Source organism: Macaca thibetana, chromosome 8 (assembly GCF_024542745.1).
Source record: "Macaca thibetana thibetana isolate TM-01 chromosome 8, ASM2454274v1, whole genome shotgun sequence".
NCBI lineage: Eukaryota > Metazoa > Chordata > Mammalia > Primates > Cercopithecidae > Macaca > Macaca thibetana.
This window is the reverse complement of record NC_065585.1, coordinates 48,239,125-48,266,705: the sequence shown is the minus strand read 5'-3', so window position 1 is coordinate 48,266,705 and position 27,581 is coordinate 48,239,125. Positions and strand designations below refer to the sequence as shown.

The following is a 27,581-nucleotide window of genomic DNA, read 5'->3' as shown; positions in this document are numbered from 1 at the left end:
ACATTGAGTCACCCAGAAAAGTTGTATTGTGTCTTCCTTTTAAGAAACAATGTGGTGGAACTAAAAGCCCAGTAAAAGTGTAACATGAAAGGAAAGGCTTTGTTATATTAATCCAATAGGGTGTGTGTGTGTATGTGAATATGAAGAAATTTATTATAAAGAATCAGTTCATATGATTACAGAGGCTGACAAGTCCCAAGATCTTCGGGTGAGTCAGCAAGCTGGAGACCCAAGTGAGTCAATGCTTTAGTAACCATCTGAGTTTCAAGGCCTGGGACAGGAGAACTGATTGTGTAATTCCAATCCAAAAGCCTAGCAGACTGGAGACCAAGGAAAAGTTGATGTTTTACATCAAATGCAAAGGCAGGAAACATTCTTCCTCAATTGCCACACAGTCTGACTGATTTTGTCGGCTCTCATTTTCCAGAAAGGGAACCATGGCCATAAATGTCATGGGAAGGTATTTAGTGGAAAATGCGATTTTGGGGGTCCATATGAAACATTCTGAAATTCAAGGCTTGATGTCCCAGTTTGAGGGCAGCAGGGCAGGAGGAATTCTCTCTTCCTTGGGGAGGGTCAGCCTTTTTGTTCTATTTGGGCCTTCAGCTGCTTGAATAGGGTCCACTCCCATTAGGAAAGGCAATGTGCTTTGCTCAGTCTACAAGTTTAAATGATAATCTCGTCCAAAAATACCCTTGCAGAAACATCCAGAATAAAGTTTGACCAAATATATGAGCACCCTGTGGCCCAGTCAAGTTGTTACATAACTATCACAGCCATCTTTCTGGTTAGTCACAGAAAGAAGCCTTCCTGCATCTAGACAACAGGCAGCTGCTGAGGAGGGCTGGGAACAGCAGATTGATGGTATCTGATCACGAACCCAAGGGTCCAGCACAAAGACATAGATCCAGCCCTGATAGGAGAATGCCTGGTTTTTAGAAATAGGGGCATTAGCTTCCAAACTATGGAGAGAATTCATTCATCCATCCATTCATTCATTTTAAAATTCAGGTCTTAATTCAAATATCACTTCCCCAGGGAGGCCTTTCTGTTACATTGTCTACAGAAGTCCTTTCAGCTGCTCTCATTTATTCATTCACAAAAATGTATCAGGGCCTACCCTATGAAAGGCACTGGGAATCCAATAGTGACTGAAGAACAAGCAAGGTCCCTTCCCTCACACATCTTACCTACTAGTGGGAACAGACAGAAACTAAGTAAGCAAATAAGGTAATTTCAGATAGTGATAAATGCCATAAAAAATAAAATAGGATAATACATTGGAGTGTTGATTTGAGAACAGGGGGAAGTTACACTAGGTATACTGGGTAGGGAAGACTTTTCCAGAAGACCGGTCAGCTTGGATTGAAGGATGAAAAGGAAAAGCTCCATTCAGAGCTCTGGGGAAAGAGCCTCTGAGGCAAAAAACAGCTGGTGCAACAGCTCAACGGAGAGAACCATTTGGCCAGTTCTGGGACTGAAAGAAAGCCAGTGTGACTGGAATATACTGAGCAAAGGAGAGAAAGGTCAGAGAGGTGAGTGGAGAGGCTGGCAGGGCAAGATCTTCATGGAAGGTCATATAGGCCCTTATTCAGAACTTGCATTTTATCCTAATTGGAAATAGGTTTTAAGCAGAGGAGTGATATGATCTAATTTGTGCTTTGGGAAGATCACTGACTGCCCAGTGGGACACAGATTGTGTGGAGCAGGAATGTAGTAAGAAGTACAGACATGTAGGAGGCTGTTCCAATAGTCCAGGTGAGAAATTACGATAGCTGGGCTAGGGTGGTAGCTGTGGGGACAGTGGGCAGTGGGCAGGCTTGGCTGTTCTGTGAAAAAGTCTTCAGGAATTGCTGGTGGTTTGGATATAAGGGGTGGGAAAAATAAAAGACTCAAGTGTGACTGCTAGGTTTTATTTTCTTAATGGCACATATTTTTATTTGAAATTATCTTGTTTATTTGTGTACTTCTTTACTGTTGATCTCCCTCATCAGGCTGTAGGTACCGTGAGAAGGAATCTTGCTTATCTTGTTCACTGCCTCAGCCTCAGTATCCAGAAGAGTGCCTGTTCCTTGAATGTATGTGTATATAAATATTGATTGAGTACTTAGTATGGACCAGGCCTGTGCTAAGGCTGAGATTCAGAGGAGAACAAGACAGAAAATGACCCATACGATCATGGAGCCTGCATTCTGGCAGAGGAGATAAACAATAAACACATAAACTGAGTTGTTTCAGGTTTTCATAAATGCCGTGTTGACAAAAGGATGAAGAGAGTGGTTAAGGAAAAACCTCTTCTCTAGTTGTTCTGTTATTCTACATGTATCCATTAAACTCTAACTTCTGTGAAAGCAAGGACTAGGCCTTATATTCTTCATGTAGTACTAAGAAGATAGTATGTGCCCAGGAAATAAAAGTGGGCTTCTCAAGCCCGGAAGCCATGCTCAGTTCCTGGAGCACCCTCAGTACCTGTTTTGTTATCTATGTGATGGGATCTGCTAGGGAAATTGTCCAAGTCTCTCCTTTGTTGTGTAGGTCAACAATGCCTAGACCCATGAGTCTCACCTGCCTGACTCTGATTGCTAATAGGCATGGGTAGCCACCTATGGATTTGCACAGCCACAACCAGCCTTGCTGCAAATGTAACAGCAGATAGTGCCTCAAGGTCGCTAGGGAAGAAATGAATCTAAGGTGAATAAGCTAAGGCCAATAAGCATGGAGTGCCAGAAAGTAGAGCCCAGAGGGATCTGAGGAGCATCTGCATGTTTATTAATAAACAAACAAACAAACCACCTCCTCCTCTACTTAAGGAACACAGTTAGATCTCCTCTTATGAAGTCATTTCTCCCACGGCTTCTGCTTTGAACAGAAGATTTTCAAAAGAGCTTTGTTTGCCCTTAAGCAGTCTTATCCTCAGATAAGGATAAACGATCAGAGGAAAATTTCACAGGGTTGTTGGTCAGCTATCAAAATGAAAAATGAAAAATCTTCCCTAACTGGAGTAAGTGTGGAATGCTTGAATAGTGCAGCAGCTTTTAGTCATTCTTTTACAACTGCTATACACATTGCATCCAGAAAAGACATTTTAGTTGTCAGGTAGTCAATAAATATTTATTACATGCTTCCTGTATACTGGTCCTCCACTGGGAACTGTTCCTAAAGGTTTGTTTTCTTGTTACTTTTCTTGTCCCTGTGTTCCTCATAACTCAAAACTGCTGACCCATTTAGGAGGTATGGGAAAGCAAGATTGATCAGAAAGCAGACTGGGAAGAGACAAGTCGTGATAATTCTTATGCTGTCAGAAACTGAGTTTAGCATCATGCTAAGCAGGCAGTATTCAATTCATAATTCAAAACTGAGTGTCCCAGTGAATGGGGCCCTGCAAAGTCATTGTCTGATTGTTTTCTTGCTGATAAACACCATGATGAGAGATCTCTTTGGTGATTTAAGATTTGGCTTAAATCATAAACAAGTTTGGAGTACCTACCATGTATGGCCACCCTCCTAAGAGTGAGGCAGGATATTGAGGTACCCCCAGTGTGGTGTCTGGCTTCTGGGGACTCAGTGTTAAATGAGTGTGGAGAAGATGTGTTTATGAAGACTGTGTCTTAAGGGAGAGTGTACTAAGGGAAATGTGAAGTCTGGTAGGTACACAGGAGAAGGAGATATTAATACTTCTTGGGGGGAATCCAGGCCTTACTAGAGAACCTTCTGCACACTGTCCCTCAGCTCCTCACTTTGAGTGTTTCTTTTGGATTATTCATCTTCTCTCTCTTGTGGCAGGCCTCATGAAGACTGGTATGTGCATCTGTGTTTGCTTTTATCAGATAATCTTCTACCTACTTTGAGTTTACCTTCTGTTTCTAATTCCTTGCTTAACTTCTGTGTTCCTTGCACAGCAGCATCTGATATCCTACATGTTAGTTCTTTGTTTTCCCTACCCAACTGAAAATTACTAATGCAAAATTATATTAGCAAAATGGGCATAACCAGAATCACCTCTGCTGGGTTAGTTAATGAGCAGAGGTCTCCCATTTGCTCCCCACCCACCAGTCTCTCTCTTGCCCTTTCAGGGCAGATGGGTTGCTGGCTCACTAATTTCCCACATGTTACAATCTTTTCCTGTGATGCAGAAAGCTATGTGTATTTCCTCACTCCTGAGGTGACTGAACTATTTAGGTAGTTTTGATAATTCATTGCTTTAAAAAATACAAAGATTTGAATAATATAGATTAACGTTTTACTTGACTACTCCCACCACCCTATTGAGGTCAGTATTCTTAGATATAACGAACAAGGTGAGTTTGATCTATACTCTTCCAGACTTTGTTCCTATGCACTGACATAGGTATATGCGTGTGTATGTGTGTTTGTGTGTAGTTTTGTGCTTTTTTCTAACAACTCAGCTGCCAAATGATCAGTGCATATAGCACTACTTCATTGTTTTTATTCTCTTGACTGTCATTCATGTATTTCTAACTCTTTGTATGCCTAATATTTTTTGTTCGAATGCCAGGCATTGTTTTAAAAAGCTGTTGATGCTCCATACGTTTACCTTTCCTCTACTAGGCAGATCAGGTTGAAAGACTGATTGCCTTAATCCAATGACTGACTAAGTTGCATGAGAACAGGTTGCAATTTTGTTAAATTATTTTTTGTTCTCCCTATTTCAGAAGCATGGCCCTCCAGGGCTTTTGATTGTAATTCTTTGTCTCCTCAGCACTAAGAGACTGCAGAATATCTGGTCTGCTTTTGAGAGATTTGGGCTTAGCTCTTTAGTCTTCTGCCCCGTGCAGCTTCTGAACATGACAAATAACTTGACAGGGAGACTGCCTCTGTGTTCAAGGCTCCTCAAATCTTCAATTTTACCATCGAAGCTCTACGTGGTTTCCAGAGGATCTGCTGGTTTCTTTGTCCCAGTAGCTTCCCTCTGCCTGAACCTACCCTAGATTCCTTTCTCTAGAATGAGCCAGCTCAGGGTGGCAAATGTCCCTGAAGTTGGCTGCATGTCCTCAGATCACCTCTGAAATCTTTCCTTTCTAGAATTTTACTGTTGTTAGAACTTTTGGCTTCATTAACTTCCTAATGTCCTTAAATATGTGATTTTTGTAATTTATTTAACTTTTCTAGTTGTTTTTAGTGGGCATGTTGGCCTGCCATGAAAAACTACATTATACTTAGAAGTAGAACTTCTCCCTCATTGCTTTTAACTCCTTCGGATTCTTTCATTGCATGATGTCTGTGGTATATTTGGCCATTTCCCTGTTGATAGACATGCTGATTTTTATTTGTCACTGTTACAGTCTTATAATTTAAAATGAAGTACATACATTTTGTGTACTTATTTATAGCAATTACTAATATCTGGAATTTCTGGATTTAAAATATGGATTTTTAATTTTAACAGAGATTGCCAAATTATTCTCCAAAAAGACTTAAATTTAAATCTCAGGGGCTGAGGCTTCTCATTAAATAAACTAGGTCTATCTCTGACCTTATAGGTTGGCCCTAGTACCAAACAGTTCTACTAGGAATGTTGAGAGTTCTATTAACTCTTTTAGTGACTCTGAGCACACTGAAAGCTTACCTGCCATGTTGTCCTTGCCACTCTTACCTCAGTGCTCTCCTGTGGGTACATTTAGTACCTTTACAATGTGTGCAGTGATCATGCCATGGATTACAAGAGTTTAACACATTTTCTAAGACACCAAGTGAGTAATGTAGATACTGAGGAGATATTCAGTAGAAAAAACCAAATCACTAATAGTAGCTTATTTTCAATACAGGCAATTTCTCAGTTGAAAAGCTTAGCTATTATTGCTATGGCCATGGTTTCAAAGCTGTGAGGTTCGCTTTTTATTTATATTGGCAATTTTCCCATGTGCTTATAAAAATCAGTCCTTTGAATGGTTTACTCAATGTGTTTGAATACCTTTTCCAATTCTCTGAAGCTCCTTGGTCCAGTAACAGTTTCTTTCCTTGGCAGACCATGAGGAGTGGGAAAGTAGCTTTTTCTAAGTAGGCATTGATTGGTATTGAGCAGAGGGAAAGATTGGAGCTGGTGAACATGGGGTGTGCCAATGTGTTCAGCCAACAGGAGCTCTTCCAGTTCATAGGGTGGGTATGCTGGAATAGTTGCCTTGGTTCTCCTTTCACTTCAGGGTGGAGTTAAGCTCCTGGCTCAATAGGGAGGAAGCAGGATAAGTCTTAGCCTCTGGACACTTAACCTAAAATTCTAAACAAAAATTCCTTATTCCTTTTTTCCTTCTCAATGGCTTACCTTTAAGCAACATTAATATACTGCCTGTTGTACTGAAGCAAGAAACTGTAGTACCTATTTTCAAAATTAGTAAATGGATTTTCAATGTGAGTGTCTTGGTAATAAATGCTGGTTTATTTTGAATTTTAAAATGTATTTTGATTTTTTATGGACATTTTAACTCTTTGAAATATAATGGAGGAAGGGTCAGAAATAAAGCAATCTTTCTTCTGGATTCATTCATTTATTCTTTAAGCAGTTGTTAAATCTCTCTTATGCATTTGACACTGGGCTTTGCACTAGTGATAGAAAAATGAATAAGATTGTGATATCTTTTTTGGTACTACATCATATAAATTGTCTAGATTGTACTTCTAAGCCAGCATGAGCATTTTAGAATATAAAAAATAGAAACCAAACCAAGAAACTCTAGTTTGGAGCAAAATTATATGCCCAGTTGTCTAAGAAAGGGCTTTGCTTTTTACCAGTAATTTAGAATTTTATGACTAAGACTAAGCAGAAAATTGGGAAGAACAGTGAAAAGGGCAAGAAGTTAATGGAGTGGGGTCAGAGCTGAGAGGACAAAATCTAAATGGAATGGAGAAAAGCAATAAGGATTGAGGAAGGTTGTTTAGGTCACTAAGCTTACGAGATCTTCTATTTCCCAATTAGTACATTCTGACCCTGAAGACGTGTAAGTACATGATGAGGATGTCAATGGATTGTGACAAATTCTTCACATTCTCACTTCCCTTTGCTAATTCTGGCATCAGAAGTTATTGCAGAGAACATACTCAACCGTCTGTGGAGATACATCTAAAACAGATGTGCCTATTGTTAAACAAACATGGCATGTTTAAATCCATATTTATTTATTAAACAAAAATTAGATAATTACTCTAATTATCTGGTACTTATTGCTACCCACAGGGGTCATATATACATGACAAACACAAAGGGCCAGCACTCTGAGAATGAGAAGCCTAGAGAGAGGCCAGGCTGGGATAGTGCCAACCCCGACATAAGATAGAGTATGATTAGGACTTTAAAGGAAATACAAAAAAAAATATGTGGGCACTCAGGAAGAAAAGCACTTTTGGTTGTTGTGGATACAGGTAGAGGGAGAAAGCACAAACAACTCAGAGAAACTTTCATGAAGTATGCTAACTGGCCATGGAAAATGGTTTGAATGTCAACAAGTGATGGGATCTCAACAGGGATGAAGGATACGGGTGTCATGGGTGAGGCAGTGGCATAAGCAAAGCCATGAAGGAGGACAGCTTGTTTGATGACTAGCAGTGTGTATTACAGGCGATGGGGTGGAGGATGCAGAGAAGCAATGTATTTTGAGACCACACAACTATGCCTTTAAATCCCAGCCCTTCCACTTATACATATGGGACCATGCCTGGTTGCTTAACCTTTCTAAATCTCAGATTACTCATCTTTAATTTGGGGACAATAATATTGATTTTTGCATTTGTGTGTGTGTGTGTGCGCGCGTTTGTCTGAGAGAGAGAGAGAGAGAGAGAGAGAGAGAGAGAGGAGAGAAAGACTGGTTATAATCTATGTAAACCTTCTCGTGCTCAGTAAGTGGTAGTAATTATTACGGCAAGTAGTTAGGCTGTCTCAATTTTGGACAATGTGTTAGATAAAATCAAAAAAATAATTTGTAATCAAATTTTGGGTGATCTTAAGGAGCTAGTTTAGGAATATGGATTTACTTTGATAAGCATTGGAAAGCCATTGAAGATTTTTGACTAGAGAATGATGTGATTAGGGCTTAGAATTGCAGTGCTGATTCTAGATATATTGTAGAGCTACGACATAAAGGATTAGAACAATTAGATATGAACCATGGTGTCAGACACATACATATCTGTTCTTTACTCTCTTACAGTTATAAAAACCCTGATTTTTAGCTGGAAACATGGCTATCTAAAATGAAGACCCTATTTATCTGCTTTGCTTGTGGCTAAGTGTGCCTGTGTGATGATGTTCTGGCCAGAAGTATCATGCAGTAGCATGCCTAAAAGATGGCTGACCCACGTTTTACCTCTTTCTTCTTTATCAGATACTTCCTCCATCCTGCTTCTTAGATTACCTGCCATCTTGGTCTAGGTGCAGCTGCTAATTTGGACCCTAGCAATATTGGAGGGATGAGCTGGCAGGAGACTGAGTCCCAAAGAACTTCATGGAACAGAATTCTGTCACACCATCCCTTGACTAAATTTCACTAGCCTTCTACATGAGAAAAGAATAAACTGCCTTGTTGAAGCCTCTGAGATTTCGAGATTCTGTTACATGCAGTTGATCTTACAATCTGATTCTAACCAATTCAGATATGGAGGAAAAAAAATGAATAGGAACTTAAGTTTCTAGGATTTCAAGCCGGTAGCCATTGTAGGAATACAAGGAAATGTGTTTGGAGCAGGGGAAGGGAAGGATGATGGTTTTGGTTTGGGATTCAATCCAGGTGGAAATGTCAGGTAATTGGAAACAAATGTCAGGAGCTTAGAAGCGAGGCCAGAGTTGGAGGTTTAGACTTGGAGTGGGAAGCAGGACTTTAAATAGCTCCGATAGTTGAATGTATGACAGGGGAAGAAATTTTCAAGTAATAAAAGTATAAAAAGAGTGCAAAAACCTGAAGGCTGACCCTGGACTAAGTATCTGCTTATACAGGTGGAGGAGGCAATAGAGATAGTGAAATTGGGCAGGAGGAGAAGTGTGGTGAAGGTGAGGGAAAAGGGAAGAACAGTTGAGGCTGAATTAATGAGCTTATTTCTTTTGCATATGGCATGTAGGAGAGGAAAAGGATTCCTAGGTTTCTCGTAGTCAAGAATGTACTGATTATATGCTTTTGCTGCATTAATGAATACAGTACTATTTTATTTAGTGTTTCAGGAAATGCTTTGATTGCAGCATTGTTTTCCTCTTTTTTTTCTTTTTTCTTTTTTGTTATACTTTAAGTTCTAGGGTACATGTGCACAACGTACAGGTTTGTTACATATGTATACATGTGCCATGTTGGTGTGCTAACAGCTTTGCTAGGCTCTTCTCAAGTGAGTAGCTACACGCCAAAGTGTCTCAGTGACAGCATTGCCAAGGAGTTTTATGGAGAATGGATGGTCTTGATTGGAAAGTCACTTAATGGCTTTTAAAGTTGTGAGCAGATGATCATACTGCATAAGTGACAGACTATGAAGTCTGAGACCTCATGAATGGTTTTGATGTTGGCGTCAAATACAATTACTAACAAATTAGATCTGGCATATTTTAATGGTATGTATAATTATTATTGGTCTTTATGATTATCGGCTACATAGTAACTGCTATCACTGGTAATAGCCAGTATTACTTTTTTTTTTTTTTTTTTTTTTTTTTTTTTGAGATGGAGTCTCGCTCTGTCGCCCAAGCTGGAGTGCAGTGGCCGGATCTCCGCTCACTGCAAGCCCCGCCTCCCGGGTTCGCGCAATTCTCCTGCCTCAGCCTCCCGAGCAGCTAGTACTTTTGTCTGGACATACACCAGACATTTATGGAAATAGCTTGAGGAAGAATGATATTGAGAATTGAGAGAGAGGGTGTTTTGTGCCAAAAGGAAGGTTTAGGGGAGGTGGACACTATTCCTCTCTCACTTCCTAACCAGCTTATTCTGGAACTGGAGGCCTGAAGTGCCTCACCCTGTCAAACTGACCTAGGCAACTAGTATATTTAGCTGTTCCAGTCCCCACTCTCCAGATTTGGCCACATTCTCTCAGTTGGAGATGATGGAAGATATTGCCATCTGGAGTTCTCTGATTTCCTATAAGTTCTTTGAGACTTTATGCATGGCCCCACCCAAAACTTTTCCTTCACCCCAACAGGAGAGAAGGAGGCTGCAGACCACAGAAACTTCAGAGATGATGATTTATGTGGGCTCATCAGAAGTCTAAAGGGACATGTCTGTGTTCTTAAAGGGTACAGGAACCTCAAAGAGCCAATTGGCCCAAGAAGCAGTATACACAATATATACTGTATACAGAAAATATTCAAAGATAAAACAATGCAGAGCGCAAGATTATAGGAAACCCAAAAGGGTCACAAACCATGGTAAGAAAATATCCCATTCACTGCCATATTTTCCAAAACTAAAAGAGTGCCTCAATAAATGTTTGTTGAATGAGTTTTGAATAAATATCTTTATTTCAGTAATATTTAAAAATGCTTCCTACATCTACTTGTCCTCTGTATTTTCAAACATAGGGAAATAAGCACCAATAGCTAATTGGAGGAATAGGATGGGGATGGGGCACAGCATGAGGAGAGGAGTGAGAGTATGTCTCTCCCAGAAAACATTTCTTGTAGGTATTGATTCAAATTCCAGTTCCTTTCATTCCTAGTTGTGTGATATTGGGCAAATTACTTAAATTTGAGCCAGAGTGTCTCCACAGTTAAACTAAGTAACACTTTCTACTTTATGAGATTATTGTGTAAAGTAGGTAAAATTTATGAGAACAGGCTTAGTAAATTCTAAGTGACAAAATGTTAGGTGTTATTACTGATATTTATAACAATAATAATAATAAAATAATAAAAATTGGAACATGGCCAGGGAGTGGTGAGGGGTCATACCATTGGTGTGAAAGCTGGATTTGAATGTTAGTTTCTCTGGATCATATGGTAACTCTGCCTCTCCAGGATTTAACTTAGAATCAACAGCTCCCCGAACAACAGCTGAGCTCTATCCAGTTTGAACACTTGAACTAGTTCTCTCACTCAATGAGAGCCTGTGAGTCTGTCTGGAGTAGAGAGGTGGGTATTGAGATTAAACCACCACAGTGGGCTGTCTCTGTCTTGGGGAAGAATAACAGAGAAGGAGGTTCTGCACACCTGTCTGACTTAGCGCTGAGCAGCACATAGACGTGTACCCAGGTATCTCATGCCTTATGCCCAGTGGGACCCTCCTGGTGTGTATGGTCGATATGCTACCCTGTGGAGGGTGGCTATTTATTGAATTCCTATTCCACTCACCTTCAGTTTATCTGACTTTGGAGGGGTTGCAACACGGCCTTGCCTCTTAAGCTGAACTTTCTTTGGAATTGCTGTGTGACTGGTTCTTTGACAGACTTAGTTAGAAATTCAGATGATATTGATTTAAAATAGACCCATGGGGTTTGAGAACAGTTAGGGAGAGCACGATGAGAAGGAGAGGTTAATTTTTTTCTAAACTCAAGTTGTCGATGCTAAATTCATTATCCCCCATTAACAGGAATAATAATGAAAATAATAATGTATAACTTTTTCACTCCATTCACTCATTTATTTATGAAATATTTATTAAGTGCCTCTGTACTAGGGTGTATACTAAATGCTAGACATATATAGATAAATAGATAAACCATGCCTGTCTTAGGGAGTAAGGTGGAGAGCCTGAGGGCGGCATATAGGTTAGTCTGGCATATAATCTCAACAAGCTTTTGGAAAGATGAAATTGTTTTCCTTAGAGGCAGGAATTTCATTTGTTTTGTTCACAGATGTAGCCTATCTCCATTGCCTGCCACAGAAGCTGGCTCAGCTAAGTACCCAATAGATGTTTTTTGAATTGGCTTAATATTTCTAATTGCATGATTAAGTGGCCAGAATGAGTTAATTTAACCCGTGAGTCCTTTTCACTCCTTTTACAGAGCTAGAAACTTTTTGTTGCCAGTCAACCTGGTAACCAAACATTTACATTCTGGTAATTGGTAAATATGCCTCATCACAGGTTTGTTGAATGATTTTTTTTCATAAAAGCAAGAGGTTCATGACAAGCTCAGCGAATCTGTTGGCGGTTTTAAGACATTATACCAGGTAGTTTAGGGAAATTTCTTGGCAAATGAGACCCTTTAGATTATATAATATTCTTGTAAGGCGACTAGGAAAAATGGTTTTTAAAATTATGTCTATTTTGCTATATTTAAAAGCAGAAAATATCTTATTATGGAGAATTGATTAAATATTTGATAGCATTTTTGTATGATTTAACATATTTATAGGTGTTAATTTCTCACAAAATTTAAGTTATAGCTCTAAGTGTAGAATTCATAGTTTCCCTTTGATTACAGTTTTTTGGTGTTAACCTTCATCTATTTTTGGATGATTTGACTTACCCCTCCTTTTTAAAATTCAAACTCTAAATTTAAAGCTATACGTCACCATAGTGTTTATGAAGTGAATTAAATCTAAAAGAATGTTCCAGTGCAATCTGAAACTACAGCAACTACTTGAGATTTATGTCTGAAAAGTGTTTTAATCAGTGATGGATTTGGAATTATTGCCAGCTGATTCCTGAATCCTTAGGCCTAGGCCTTAGGAACACACTATCCAGATGTTTATAAAATGCCATTTTTCCAGTGTCCTGTTTATACTTTGACTTTGTGGTTTAAAAAAGAATACATTTGCCTACTTCAAAGTACCAGATGAAAGTATTTTACATCAACTGAATACTGCATTTGAGCTGCCCAACAGTCCCTAACCCTGACTCCTTCTGCCTTAAAGGCATTTATTTTCTAGCATCACCTATTTTCTCCAAGACATGTGAGAAGAATACAGCCTGTATTGTGGCATTTTTTGTGAATGCTAAGTTCTTGGCAATGTTTCTTATACCTTCCCTAGCTCTTCTTTTTTCCCTAAAAAGTATTTTCTTTTTGAAAGAAAAAATTAATTTCTCAATTTCTTAAACCAGATTATTAATTAAAACAGCAAAATGAAGGAAGGAACACACCCACTAATTCTTCAAAGCTCAGCAACAGAATCAAATCCTTTGAAGATCTGTCTGCTTCACTCATCACTATTAATCAGTTTAAGACTATTTAGAAAAGGTGCTGATAGAAAGAAATGAATAAAAATGGTCGAATAAAGCAATATTAAGCTGACACTTTATAGTCAGGTTGGTAGAGTAAAAAAGCAGTTGAACTTACAGCTTTTTTTAAAAAATTAAGAATGTTATATAGGTTGATGTTATTTTTATTATTATAAATGTAATATTTACTCTTTTTGCAAACTTGGAAAATGTAGAAAAGTTAAGAAGAACATAGAACTCATCCATGATCCCACCACTCAGACAAAATCACTTTTACCTTTTCCCCTATTTTTTAAGTCATTTTTTGCTATATAATTAATCAATTTGCATAAATACAAAATTGAGGTAATGGTATATGCACAATTTTGAAACATGTTTTAATCACTTTCTTGTGGCATTAAATATTCTTCAAAATATATTTTTAGTGGTTGCGGAGTTATATGACTTTCCCTTCCTTTATTTGGTCTTTAGTGTGTTTTTATGGTGCCCAGTTTCAGTCCCATGTTGATTTCCTTCCACCCTTTGTCTTCACTGAGTCACTCTTGGCTCCCTATGGTAATCGTTAGCACTGGTTTCTAGATATTTCTGGCTCTTCGCCTGCATAAAACAGAGCTGTATGTCTCCATCCCTTGGAGTTTGGGTGAGGACATGTGACTTTTTCTAACCAATGAGATGTGAGTAGAGCATTTAATTACTGATGAGAGAGACCTTTCCGAGTGCTGTCCTCTTTGCCACAGTGACTGGCAGCTTTCCAGAGAGTGGCTGCTCCATTAGCGTGGATCCCAGAGTGAGGTTGAGGCCAACGTGAACACCCAACTGGCCTGGGATGTATAGGTAATGTGAGAAGAAAAGGAAACTTTGTTTTAGTGAATGAAATCTTAGGGGCTGTTTGTTATCAGTGAATAAGTTTGCCTGTCTTAACTGATACACCGATCATTTGTATCTAGATTGGGAATCTGATTTAGACCTTGTGGTCATCTTATAGACTCATGTTCACCTTCACATCTATAAATTATGTGGCAGGTCATTGTATACACTTTCTCAAACAATTGGGGAATCTTTGCCCCTATGCATCTGTTTTCAGGGAGTTTCTTTAGCTGACTTCAGACGTATTCAATAACTCATATTATATACATACATAAACACTCATACCTTCATTCTCACAATGTTTATGATTAGCCTTGTTCATACTTTTCTGTTGCCTAGGAAAATGTCAATAGAAATTTTAAAGTAAAGACTGATTTTTTTAAAGTATAAATTTTGTAGTTATATGAAAATGAGAAAATTCACAAGGAAAAAATCCTGTCATTTCCCCTGCCATTCAAACCTATTTTTATTATCCCATATTTCCTCTATTCCCTGTGTATAAAACTTTATATTGCTTATCATAGTTTACATACAACTTGACATTTTCTATATATATCAAATTTTTCATCTTTTTCCTACACTGCATAATTAACATTTTAATGACTGCAAAATATTCCACTGAAATTGAACACCGTAATTTATACTACAATTTCCTTATTACTGGTTTTTTAGTTTGCTGCAATTTTTTTTTGAAATTCTGTTGGAATAAATAATTTTTAGAGCATTTGGAAACAAATATACTAGAATGTATACATCTAATCAGTATTATCATATAAATAACTTCTAAGTCTAAACGCATATTCTAGTGCAGGTGCCATTGATGTAAACATTTCTAATCTCTTTTAAAATGGTCTTTATGGCCAATTGATGAGCTACAAGTTACAAATAAGTCTCATTATTTTATAATATATCTTGATTTGAACCCCAAATCATTCATTCATTTTGTTAATCATATTTTGGCTGTTTTCAAAAATTAATTCTAATTTTAAAGCACCAACTTTTGCCTTCATTTAGACCATTTGGAAGGCTGCCAAATGCTCGGAAGGCAATTTCAGAGGAAAAATCCCAAAACTGTTAACAGCAATGGGCAATTGACACAATAACTGTGCAGCCTACCATCGTGATGATGGTTTTAGAGAAAAAAACACTCCTTTTTAAATGTGAGTTTGAGCAGATTTGTTACTGTAATCATTAAATCCATAACTCTATAGTCACACTGGGCATGGATCTAATATTGTTCAAAATAAATGCCATTTGCTTGATAGCAGGGACTGATTCTTTCACGGCATCTGCATTAGTGTCCTGCCCATGGTAAGTACTTAGGTGTATTTGTGATCGAGTCTGTGAACGTGACGCCTGTTGAGATCACACTTTTTTCATTGACAAGGACATATCTTTGAATAAATTCTTTCCGCTGGTGAAGTCTTGAAGTCTCCAGCACTCTAGACTTACAGCATTAGCATCATGTGGGAATTTGTTAGAAATGAAAGTTCTCTGGCCTCACCCTGGACCTACTAAATCAGAAATTCTAGAGGTTGGGCCAGAAATCTGTTTTAGCAAGACTTCCATGTTATTCTGACACATAATAACTAAATGCTAAAGTTAGCCTGAAGAAAAACTGCAAATAAAGATCAAAGAGATGATTCTATAATGAAAGAAAGTTGGTGTTAGAAGCCACAGACTAGCAAAATTCAATAAACATCTTCAGAGCACCTACTTTGGTCCAGAAATTGAGCTTATAGACACTAGGTACACAAAAGCAAAATAGATAGTGTCTATACAGAAGACGTAAATGTGTGTAAATGGGTATAAAATAAATACAAAGATGAGTGATACTTCGGTATAGAAGAACATGCAAAATATGGGTGGTGATGATCATAACTACCATTTATAAACCACATGTCTATCAGGCACAGTACAGTGCTTTATATATATTGTTTTTTCTGGTATGATTATCAGAAGGAATATAAAGATTAAAAGGTACTGTGTTACTTAAATAGGTTCCCTTAAACCTGGAAAGAATAAAAGCCTGGTCACAAAGTTCATTTCTTGCCCAGAGTACTTGACCCATTCATGGACTCTGTATTTGTTAGTTCACTTCAGAAATGAGTATATCGGCACCTATCTCAGAATTTATATACAGATTAAATAAGGTCATGTATGAAATTATTTATCTCAGTATATATCATCAATATTCATTAGATAGTAATCATTTTTATTGCTACTAACAGTAATCGTCATCATCCCAAAAGGATGAGGGGCAATATAAGATAGATTCTATAGATTCTAGAATATAACACAACTTCTAGCTGTGAGACCATAGGCTTAGACTCTCTGTTTCAATTTTGTCATCTGTACAATGGGGACAGTAAGAGTCCTTCACAGGTGTGTAATAACTGGTAAATGAATTAATGTGTGAAAAGCACATAGCACACTGGCAGGCACAGGGCAAATGCTCAGTAAGTGCTAACTTGGAGTGTTCTGTCAAAAAGCCTAACATCTCTTTGTGGTATTTTGTGATTTTTGACACAATGGTGTATGCTTTAGTCATCTATGGAACAAAAATATCACCCTTCCTTAAATCTGTGGCGTTCAGAGATGACTACATATTTGAATAAAGGCCTTTCTGTGATGTCTAACAGGAAGAAAAAAACGCTGATACCAAACTAAGGTTTAAAAAAGGCCAAGGGGAAGAAAATTTTATACCAAAAGTCACCCATTCTTATTTCATGAAAATACGCAGTTATACTGTGTGCGTATTTAAGCAGTTATACTGATAATGATGCACAGATGCTGTTTGTATACGTTACTTTCCTCCTTTGAATTCACTAAGTACTGATTTCTTATTGGCACCAGCAGTCTTCAGAATTAATTCTGTCCTCTTCTATATCATTGTGTGGGACAAATACCTCATATACAATTTTTCTAAAGATTAGAAGACTAAAATATGTGTCTGTTGCCTCAAAGGCAGAGAAGATGTACACAAATGTGAATAAACAGTTAAAACATTAACAGATGTATTGGAAGAGTCCTTGAACACACATGCGATTGACATCAAGAAAATATTAACTTTGTAATTCTGCCTAGATGGAACCACTGATGGGCTGGCACTATGGAGAGATTCAGCTGCAAGTATTTCATGTAACTGATGGTGTAAGGAAAGAACATTTCAATAGATATCTTTCTAATAATTTGCCACAGGTGCTCAGATGCCTGGGAGCTAGAATTTCAAGGATTCAAATTGCTGCTGTGATAGCTTCAGGCTTAGCTTCTAGGTTTTTTTTTTTTTTTTTTTTTAAGCAGGCTGTGGCACATGTTTCTAAGAATTTAAGTCTATTTATTGTTAATGCTGCAGTTTGCTTGATTACAGAGGGTGACTGTAGTTTCTCAAAGAACCTAGTGAATATGAACTCAGTTTACATCATTGCAAACTCATGTTCAATCTCTATCCTGTGTGTACTGTGTTCAGTTATTTTCTTTTAACTTAACATTATTTCATCTACGTTTCTATGCACTGCTTTCAACCCATTTACATGTCATAGACATCTTCTCTTTTGCCATTCCTCTCCTGAAGTTTCTCTCCTGGGTTTCTTCCAGAATTCAACATACATATACAGATGCAGAGAACATCTTAATACAAATTATTTTTTCTTTTTTTACGATATTGCCGAGGAGTTTGTTCTCCAAAGCAAAATAACCAAGACAAAATCAGAATTTTTATAGGTTTGCTGCATTGTGGGAGATCACACTCTAGAAAGATCAAACTAATTTAAGTGCCACCAGCATTGGATGTACAGATTGACCATCCCTTATCCAAAATACTTGGGAACAGAAATGTTTTGGATTTTGAATTTTTTCAGATTTTGGAATACTTACATGTACATAATGAGATATCATAGGGATAGGACCCAAGTCTTAAACATGCAGTTAACTTGTGTTTGAGATACACCTTATACACATAATGTAAATGTAATTTTATGAAATATTTTAATACTTCTGTGCATGAGACGAAATTTTAACTGCATTTTGACTGGCACTGGCCACAGAAGTCGTGTGGAATTTTCCATTTCTGGCATCATGTTGGTGCTCAAAAAGTTTCAGAGCATTTCGGATTTGGGATTTTTGGATTAGGGATGCTTAACCTGTATGTATAATTTTCCCATAGCTTACACAGTACCAGATTTTATTATAATTTAGGTGTGTAATAACTTCTTACAGTAATTTTAATTCAGATTTACTTGGCAGGAAGTTATATATCTGTGAGATAAAAGGCTTAATATTTATAATTTGGAAATATATAACGCACTGATTTATCATTTTGGTCATGGCAAACATTGGGATATATTTGTCTGCAAATAGAAGAAAATTTGACTAATGGTGGTTGTATTAGTCAAGATTATCCAGAGAAACAAAACCAACAGGATGTACAAGGAAGCAGAAATTGTAACATACAATAGAATTAAATCAGAAAGGAAACAAGGAAACTCATATATTTTGTGATGTTTATTATGGGTTACAGAATGTACAGTAAACACAAAAGCTAACATTTATTCAATACCTTCTAGCTCACAAAATATTAAGTGTAAAATTTTAGCTATTTTAAATTTTCTTTTATCTTTATTTCACAGGAACTTACCTCCTATATCTTTGAATCTTTTTTATGTTTTTATGTTTAAGAGAAAAAGCCAGAAGTCCTTCATGTATGGTGTGGATGTTAAATACCAAACAATTTTATTCCCCTTAACATTTTGACCATCTTCTTTCTTTCTTGCATTCTTGTGGAATTGGCTGCTTTCCTCTACTTTGGAAGAAGCTACGTTTTTCTGACACTGTAATCGTGTTCTTGTGAGATTTGCAGATGAACATAAGATAATAAACATGTCTGTTGAGTTTTGTTCATATGGAGTCTGTCATCAATATGGAATAGAATTCAAGAATTTGACTTTTTCTTGCCTCTCTTCTGCCATCTCAAATGAATCATAAAAATTAGAAAGGACATTTAGTCCCATCTCCTCTCTCTTGAGCAGATTTCCTTTCCTTCTCTCTCTCTCTTTTTTTTAAACCCATGGGAGTTGAGAATATTTTAGTGCTCTCCCTTTGTGAATTATGGTGTAAATGAAACTTTTGCTTTTGTGTTGTTAATGACAGTTTAAAAGTCTTAGGTAAATTTACTCTTAAGGTGCTAGATATAAAAAAAATTAATAAAGTCAATTGAACATTTTCCAAGAGTTATTTTAAAGTTGATTTTTAAATCAAATAAGCTTTTCTAATAAGAAAAATAAGTGCTCTTTTAATTAGAAGCTTAAAAAAACTTCTATGGAAACTAAAGATTATAGCTTCAAAAGCTCACAATCTTTATGATTCCCACCTCCAGATCTTTTTTTAGGAAATATTCCAAGGCTTTAAACTATTTGTGAATAATTTTTATTTTAGTCAATGTGTTATATGCCCCTGCACAGACTTACATATTCTTCACTGAGATACATAAGTGTCCTCTTGTTGGGTATTTAACCTATAAGCTGACACTCACTTTCAAGGATTGATTTGAGCTTTGCAAATTTTGAAATGCTCAGAAACATAAAGGGCTTGGTATCTTTTATAAGAAGCTAGTCAGAACTGCCTAACATGAAGGGAGTTTGATTGATGTGTGATAATCAGGTAGGAAATTCCAAACTTATTTATTTAAGCATTGCATTTATTTCATGTAGATCAAGGGAAAATATTCTGCTGGCTTCAAATGATGTCACTTTTCATAAGATACACAAGAAATTTAATGAAATTTGAAAAACTGATTTAAGACTTACATTTGTTCATGTTCATTTTATATTTGGGGTATACTATCTTGCAAGCACAAACACCAGCAGGCTTTGCTTTTACATATATCGTCAGCTTGGTCCATGGAAGTATAATTTTTTAATGAGATAGATACTAGGATTCTCTCCTTAAAGAAAAATTGGAAACTTAGCATTCTTATTTTGATTTTTATAATAGAAGTTTTATTTGGGATATAATTCAGACACAATAAAACTTACTCCTTTAACATGCATAACTCTATGGTTTTTAGTATATTCACAGAGTTGTGCAACCACCATCACTATCTAATTTTAGGACATTTCAAATTCCCAAAAAGAAACCTCATACCTATTAACATTCCACTCTCCCCTACCAGTCCTGGGAAACCTAAAATTTACTTTCTATCTAAAACCTGAAATTTACGTTATTGAATTTACACTCTGTCTAGATCTGCCTGTTCTGGGCATTTCATATAAATGGAATCTTGCAATATATGGTCTTTTGTGACTAGCTTCTTTCACTTAGAATAATGTTTTCAAGGTTCATCCATGTTGTAGCATGTACCGAATGTCATTTTGTATTGCTGGTAATATTTCATTATATGGCTATACTGCATTTTGTTTACATATTTATCATTTGATAGATATTAAGGTTGTTTCTACCTTTTGACTCTTAAAAATATTGCTGCTATGAATATTTGTGTGTAATGTTTCTTCATGTGGGCATATATTTTCATTTCTCTATAGTATGTACCAAGGAGTAGAATTGCTGGGCCATGTAATAAGTACAAGTTTAACTTTTTGAAGAACTGTCAAATTGTTTTCCAGAGTAACGCTGCCATTTCACATGCAATGTACAAGGATCCAAATTTCTCCACATCCTCCCCAATGCTTGTTTTTATTTCTTTTTGATAATAGCCATTCTACTAGATGGAAAGTGACATCTCATTGAGGTTTTGATTTGCATTTCCCTTATGGCTAATCATGTTCAGCATCTTTTCATGTAATTATAATCCATTTATATATCTTCTTTGGAGAAATGTCTATTCAAATTATTTTCCCATTTTTATAATTGAATTTTAAAATTATTGAATTGTAAAAAATCTTTATATATTTTAGATACAAGTGCCTTATCAGATATATGATTTGTAAAAGTTTTCTCCCATTCTATGGGTTGCCTTTTTTACTCTTTGATGGTGTCCTCTAAAGCACAACAGTTTAACATTTCGATGGCTCAGTTTATCTGTTTTTTATTTTGTTGCTTGTGATTTTGGTGTTGTCTCTAAGGAACAATTTCCTTTCCCAAAGTCATGAAGTTTTATAGTTTTAGCTGTTACATATAAGGCTATGATTCATTTTGAAATTATTTTGTATATGGCATGATTTAAGAATGTAACTTTATTCTTTTGCATGTGGATGTCTGCTTTGCCCAGAACCATTTGTTGAAAATCCTCTTCTATTCTTATTGAACTGTCTGGGTATCTTTGTTGAAAATGATTTGGCCATTCCTATAAGGGTTTATTTCTGGACTCTCAATTCTACTCTATTGGTTTATATATCTATCCTTATACCAGTACCATGCTATCTTGGTTACTATAGTTTTATGGTAAGTTTTTAAATATGGAAGCATGAGTTCTCCAACTTTTTTTTTTATTATTATTCTAACTTGTTTTGGTTATTTTGAATGATTTTCCATATGAATTTTATAATCAGCTTGTCAATTTCTTTTTTTTAAAAAAGCAGCTGGAAGTTTGATAGGGATTGCATTAAATCTGTAAATCAACTTGGGGGGCATTACCATGTTATTTAGATCTTTAATTTATTTTAACAATATTTTATAGTTTTAAGTGTACAGGTCTCATTTGTTGGATAAATTTATTTGTACTATTTTATTGTTTTTATTATGATTACATGGATTGCTTAATTTAATTTTCAGATTACTCTTTGCTATTGTTTTGCTTTTGCATTATTCATTGCTGCTGTACAGTTGATTTTTGTATACTGGTCTTTTATCTGATAACCTTGATGAACTTCTTAATTAGTTCTAATAGTTGTGTGTGTGTGTGTGTGTTCCTTAGGATTTTCTGTATATAAGATCATGTCACTCTAGAAATTTGGCTTTGATATTAAAAATGCATTAATACAAAACTAAATAATTAGTTAGAATAAGATTTTATTAAAAATATTAACTTACTCAAAAAAAGATCATGTCATCTGTGAAAAGATATATTTTTACTTCTTTTCCAATATGGAATTTTTTAAATTTCTTTTTTCTTATTTGATTCCCCTGATTAGAATCTCCAGTAAAATGTTTAATAGGAGTGGGGAGACAAACATCCTTGTCTTATTTCTGATCTCAGGGGAAAAGCATTCAGTCTTTATCCATTACATATGATGTTAGCTGTGGGATATTTGTAGATGCTTTTTATCAGATTGAGGAAGTACTCTTTCATTAGTTTGATTAGTGATTTTTATCATAAAAAAAGTGCTAGATTTTTGTGAAATACTTTTTCAGCATTTGCTGAGATAATCATGTGGCATTGTCCTTTATTATATTAATATAGTATATTACATCAATTGATTTTTGGATGTTAAATCAACTTTGTATTCCTGGGATAAATTCCATTTGTTTATGGTATATAATCCTTTTTATATGTTGCTGGTTCTGTTTGCTGGTATTTTGTTAAGGATATTTTGCATTTATATTTATAAGGGATTTTTGGTCTGTAGTTTTCTTGTGATATCTTTGTCTGGTTTTGATGACAGTAATGGTGGCCTTGTAGAATGAGTTGAGAAGGGTTCCCTCCTCTTCTGTTTTTTGGAAGAGTTTATAGAGGATTGTTATTCATCTTTAAATCTTATTTAGATTTGTTATGGCATCCTTGGTAGCTTGCCCTTTGCTTTTATAAACTGCAGAAGGGTCTTGTAAATGAAGACAGGAAGGTGGTGTTTATGCTGATTGATCCCTTTAGAATAATTTTACTACAGTGAAAGTAGAGGATTTTAAATAAAACTGAGTCTTCATTTTGCCTCCTTCTATGAAACAATGATAGATGCTCCACCACTGGAAGACATGCTTTGTTTCAGAAACAAATTCAAAGGTTTTTAGATCTTAAATTAAAATTAGAAGATGCCTTTCAGTGCCATCTCCTCAGCTGAGCCATGGGTGCATGCCCGGCTTACTGTCCCCACTTGAAGAAATCTTACCAGAAACCTGTAAGTACAAATCTGTCCAGAAACATTACTTAAAAGAGCCTGTTAAGAAGTGTTATACTGACCTTCTCTTGAGTAAGAGTCTGAGAACAAGGAGAGTTTGTTGAATCCCAGACATCACGTAAGGTAATATGAATAATAAATATTTAGATTGTCTTCCTACATGTTGCAAGGTAATTTTTGGTCATTAATCACTCCACTAGCTCAGTGGGAAAAATTAGCACTGAAGAAGTAATAACAACTAATGTTTACTAAGTAATTACTATGTGCCAAACACTGTCTTAAATCCTTTATGTATACTATCTCTTTTATTTTTCATAGCAATATGATGAGGTCAATGCTAACATTATTCTCCACTTTACAAATGAGGACATTTAGAAACAAAGAGGTAATCTTAGTTGCAAATAATGCTGGAGCTGGGGTCTGACCTAGGTTAGGTGACCCCAGAACCTGAACCAGAATTTGGAGTAAATTATATGCATCCCAGGGATTTAGACTCAGGGTCTCTGTATTCCAAGTTCTGGGTTTGGAAGATAAATCTTTGTACTCCTTTTGATGAATAATAAAATTTGCAGTATACTCTTTTCTTTCTGTCTTTCTTTCTTTCCTTCCTTCCTTCCTTCCTTTTCTTTCTTTCTTCTTTCTTTCCTTCTTTCTTTCTTTCTTTCTCTTTCTTTCTTTCCTTCCTTCCTTCCTTCTTTCTTTCTTTCCTTCTTTCCTTCCTTCCTTCCTTCCTTCTTTCCTTCTTTCCTTCCTTCCTTCCTTCCTTCCTTCCTTCCTTCCTTCCTTCCTTCCTTCTTTCCTTCTTTCCTTCCTTCCTTCCTTCCTTCCTACCTTCCTTCCTTCCTTCTTTCCTCTTTCTTTCTTTCCTTCCTTCCTTCCTTGCTTTCTTTCCTCCACCCTCCCTCCCTCCCTCCCTCCCTCCCCCTCTCTCTCTCTTTCTTTCTTTCTTTCTTTCTTTCTTTCTTTCTTTCTTTCTTTCTTTCTTCCTTCCTTCCTTCCTTCCTTCCTTCCTTCCTTCCTTCCTTCCTTCCTTCTTTCTTTCTTTTCTTTTCTTTTCTTTTCTTTCTTTCTTTCTTTCTTTCTTTCCTTTCTATGGAGCCTTGCTCTGTCACCCAGGCTGCAGTGCAGTGGTGTGATCTCAGCTCACTGCAACCTCTGCCTCCTGGGTTCAAGTGATTCTCCTTCCTCACTAACCCTGTAATCTCCTGGGATTACAGGTGCCGGCCACCACACCCAGCTAATTTTTCTGTATTTTTAGTAGAGATGGGGTTTCACCATTTTGGCCAGGATGGTCGCGATCTCTTGACCTCGTGATCCGCCCGTCTCAGCCTCCCAATGTGCTGGGACTACAAGCGTGGGCCACCGCGCCCAGCCTGCAGTCTACTTTTTAGAAATGTTCATAGAGGGTATACTCAGATGGCACTAATCACTTGAGATTAGACAGTTTCTGCAGGGATAATTGAATAGGCAAGTTAATAAAATAAATATTTAAAATGCCTTGGTTGATTAATGTGTTGGAGGGTAACTGATTTACTTGTACATATTCATTATTTCTGCAAAATAACTCTATGAAATGGTATTATTATCACTTCCATTTATAGATGATGCCCCTGAAACAAAGATGTGGGTAACTTGCCCCAGGCCAATTAGCAATAAGCCCAGATTTGAACCCAAGCAGTCTTGCTCCAGACCTTCTGTTTTTAACCATTCTACATTGCAGTTTCTCTAAGTAAATAGTCACCTAAAATATGGTTACAACAATACAATCACACCAAGAATATAGTTAGAGATAAGACTGCATCATTGTGTTTGTGCATGTGGAGACTGCAGCTGCTTCTATAGGAGATCAGCACCAAGCTATCATCTGTCGGAGAGAAATGTGTTGTGAGTAAAAGGAGGAGGAAAGCTGTTCTGTAAATATGAGACAAGCTGAAACAAATATAGAAATATGAAAAGAAAAAACTAATTTTCAAAAGGGAAGTTTTTAGCCTGTGCTTTAATAGAAGATAGGAATAGACTGTGGCATGCGCTTGGAAGCTGTGACAGTTTGGTCCTGAGAGCTCTGTGGCTTGGGAGGGTTTGGAGCCATATCTCAGGGGTAAAAAGGAACCGTTCGAAAGGGCAATTTTAGAAAATGACTTTGATAAGCTTCATTAGTAGATACAGAGTTGGAATCAACAGATTAATATAGGCTTCAATTGTAAGTTTCTATGAATGTAAGAAACATCTAGAAATTAGCAGGAAAAAATTTGACCAGTTGGGATGGTATTTCTCCTTTAGTGCCAAAAGTATAACAGGTTTTTTTTCTCTTGTGGCAGTAAAATTAAGGGCCTGGATTTATTCAGCAACTTTTCTTCGTGAGAATACGAATATATTCCCAGACATTATTCTACACTTTTCCTGTGTGGTGTTCTACCACCAATGTGAAGTTATATATTTAGACCTCTGTGTTTGGGTGGGAAGAGAGTAGGCCCACTGGCAGGCAGTAACCACAGAGTTACATGTATCTGGGCCACTTTTATTCCAGACATGTGGATCTTCTGGTCTGCAGCCTTGATAAACTTCAGAGTTCGCTTGTCTCCTTGTACAGATGTGCGTACCTTTTGATCATGAAGGCACTGTTAATGTCCTTCAGAGTTTGTGGCAATTTGCAACTTTGAAGGATCATCCAAATTATCAAATAATTTACATATGATGATTATTAAATTGAAGTTTCTAATTTATTCTTAACAAAAAACAAAAATTACGTTCACATCAAAAGCAGATAAATCAATACTACCCACCTTTCCTGTTTCCCAGATGCAAACAAAGATAAGTGGAAGTCAAATATCAATATACAGGTGCTTTCAAAAAAGTCTTTTGGTCTGTTTCCACTTTCAAGGTAACCTGGTGGCTTCTTCTCTCAAGTCCTCACACAGGTATTCAGGAATACCAGGATGGCGTGCCCAAGATTCCAACAGCCTGTATTACGGTGGAAGATGCAGAAATGATGTCAAGAATGGCTTCTCGTGGGATCAAAATTGTCATTCAGCTAAAGATGGGGGCAAAGACCTATCCAGATACTGATTCCTTCAACACTGTAGCAGAGATCACTGGGAGCAAATATCCAGAACAGGTAAGTGAAGGAGAAGGCTGGCCTAAGAATACAGTTTCCTCTTCTAGTTTGAGTTATTAGAGATAGTTTGGGAAAGAGAGAACATGAAACCACCTAGATGGTCCTCATATATTCATCGAAGGCAGAAGCTTTATATATATTTTTTCTCATCAAAATTTTACCATGTTTACCATCTCATACCAGTCAGAATGGGTATTACTAAAAAGTCAAAGAATAATAGATGTTGGTGAGGTTGTGGAGAAAAAGGAATACTTATATGTTGTTGGAGGGACTATAAATTACTTCAACGCCTGTGGAAAGCAGTTTGGAGATTTCTCAAATAACTGAAAATAGAATTAGCATTTGACCCAGCCATCTCACTACTGTGTGTGTAACCAAAGGAAAGTAAATTGTTCTACTAAGATGATACCTGCACTCACATGTTTATTGCAGCACTATTCACAATAGCAAAGACATAGAATCAACCTAGGTGCCCACCAATGGTGGGCTGGATAAAAAATATATATATGGTCTTATATATACCATGGAATACTACCCAGCCATAGAAAAGAATGAAATCAGGTCCTTTGCAGCAAGATGGGCACAATTGAAGGCCATTATCCCAAGTGAATTAACAAAGAAACAAAAACAAAAAGCATGTTCTCACAAGTGGGAGCTAATCATTGGGTACACATGTACATAAAGATTGGAAGAATAGGCTGGGCACGGTGGCTCACGCCTGTAATCTCAGCACTATGGGAGGCCGAGGTGGGCAGATCACGAGGTTAGGAGATTGAGACCATCCGGGCTAACACAGTGAAACCCCGTCTCTAATAAAAATATAAAAAATTAGCCGGGCATGGTGGTGAGCACCTGTAGTCTCAGCTACTTGGCAGGCTGAGGCAGGAGAATGGTGTGAACCCAGGAGGCAGAGCATTCAGTGAGCCGGCACCACTGCACTCCAACCTGGGAGACAGAGCGAGACTCTGTCTCAAAAAAAAAAAAAAAAAAAAAACAGATCGGAAGAATAGGCAATGGGGGCTCCAAAATGGGGGAGGGAGAGAGGGAACCAAAATTAAAAAAACTACCTGTTGGGTACTACATTACTCTCTGGGTGACAGGTTCAATTGAAGCCAAAACCTTAGCCTCACACCATATGTCCATATACCCCCTGAATCTAAAGGTTAAGTAATAAAAAATAAAAGTTTTACCACATTGACTGAAGAAGGGCAGGAGTAATTGCAGGACAAAATGGTATTTGTGGTGTGCAAGTTCAACCTCAGAACAGTTGAGAGTGGTATTTGTCCATATGTGTTGTATTTATTCCATTTGAAGCTAGCCTGGCATTTGAGATAAAACCAATAGTTAATACTTATTGTGCCTATTGTGTTAATTATGTTATTTAATCCTTTCAAAGCTTAGTGAATTTGGATATATTTTCTGTATTAGTCCATTCTCACATTGCTATAAAGAAATACCTAAGACTGGATAATTTATAAGAAAAGAGGTTTAATTGGTTCACAGTTCTGCAGG

The 27,581-nt window shown here is 36.8% G+C and overlaps 2 protein-coding genes across 26 annotated transcripts in view; one reads left to right on the top strand and one right to left on the bottom strand.

Annotated features, from left to right (window-relative positions):
* LOC126960839 (cytochrome b-c1 complex subunit 7) overlaps positions 1-27,581 on the bottom strand; it is a 1,171,628-nt gene that overhangs the window by 623,415 nt on the left and 520,632 nt on the right. The window lies entirely within an intron of this gene.
* The window catches only part of CPQ (carboxypeptidase Q), a 498,229-nt gene that overhangs the window by 208,599 nt on the left and 262,049 nt on the right, over positions 1-27,581 (top strand). For all 3 annotated transcript variants that reach the window (XM_050800514.1, XM_050800515.1, XM_050800516.1), the window contains exon 5: positions 25,862-26,069. In XM_050800514.1, the coding sequence (XP_050656471.1) occupies positions 25,862-26,069 (208 nt within the window). The remainder of the gene's footprint in view (positions 1-25,861; positions 26,070-27,581) is intronic.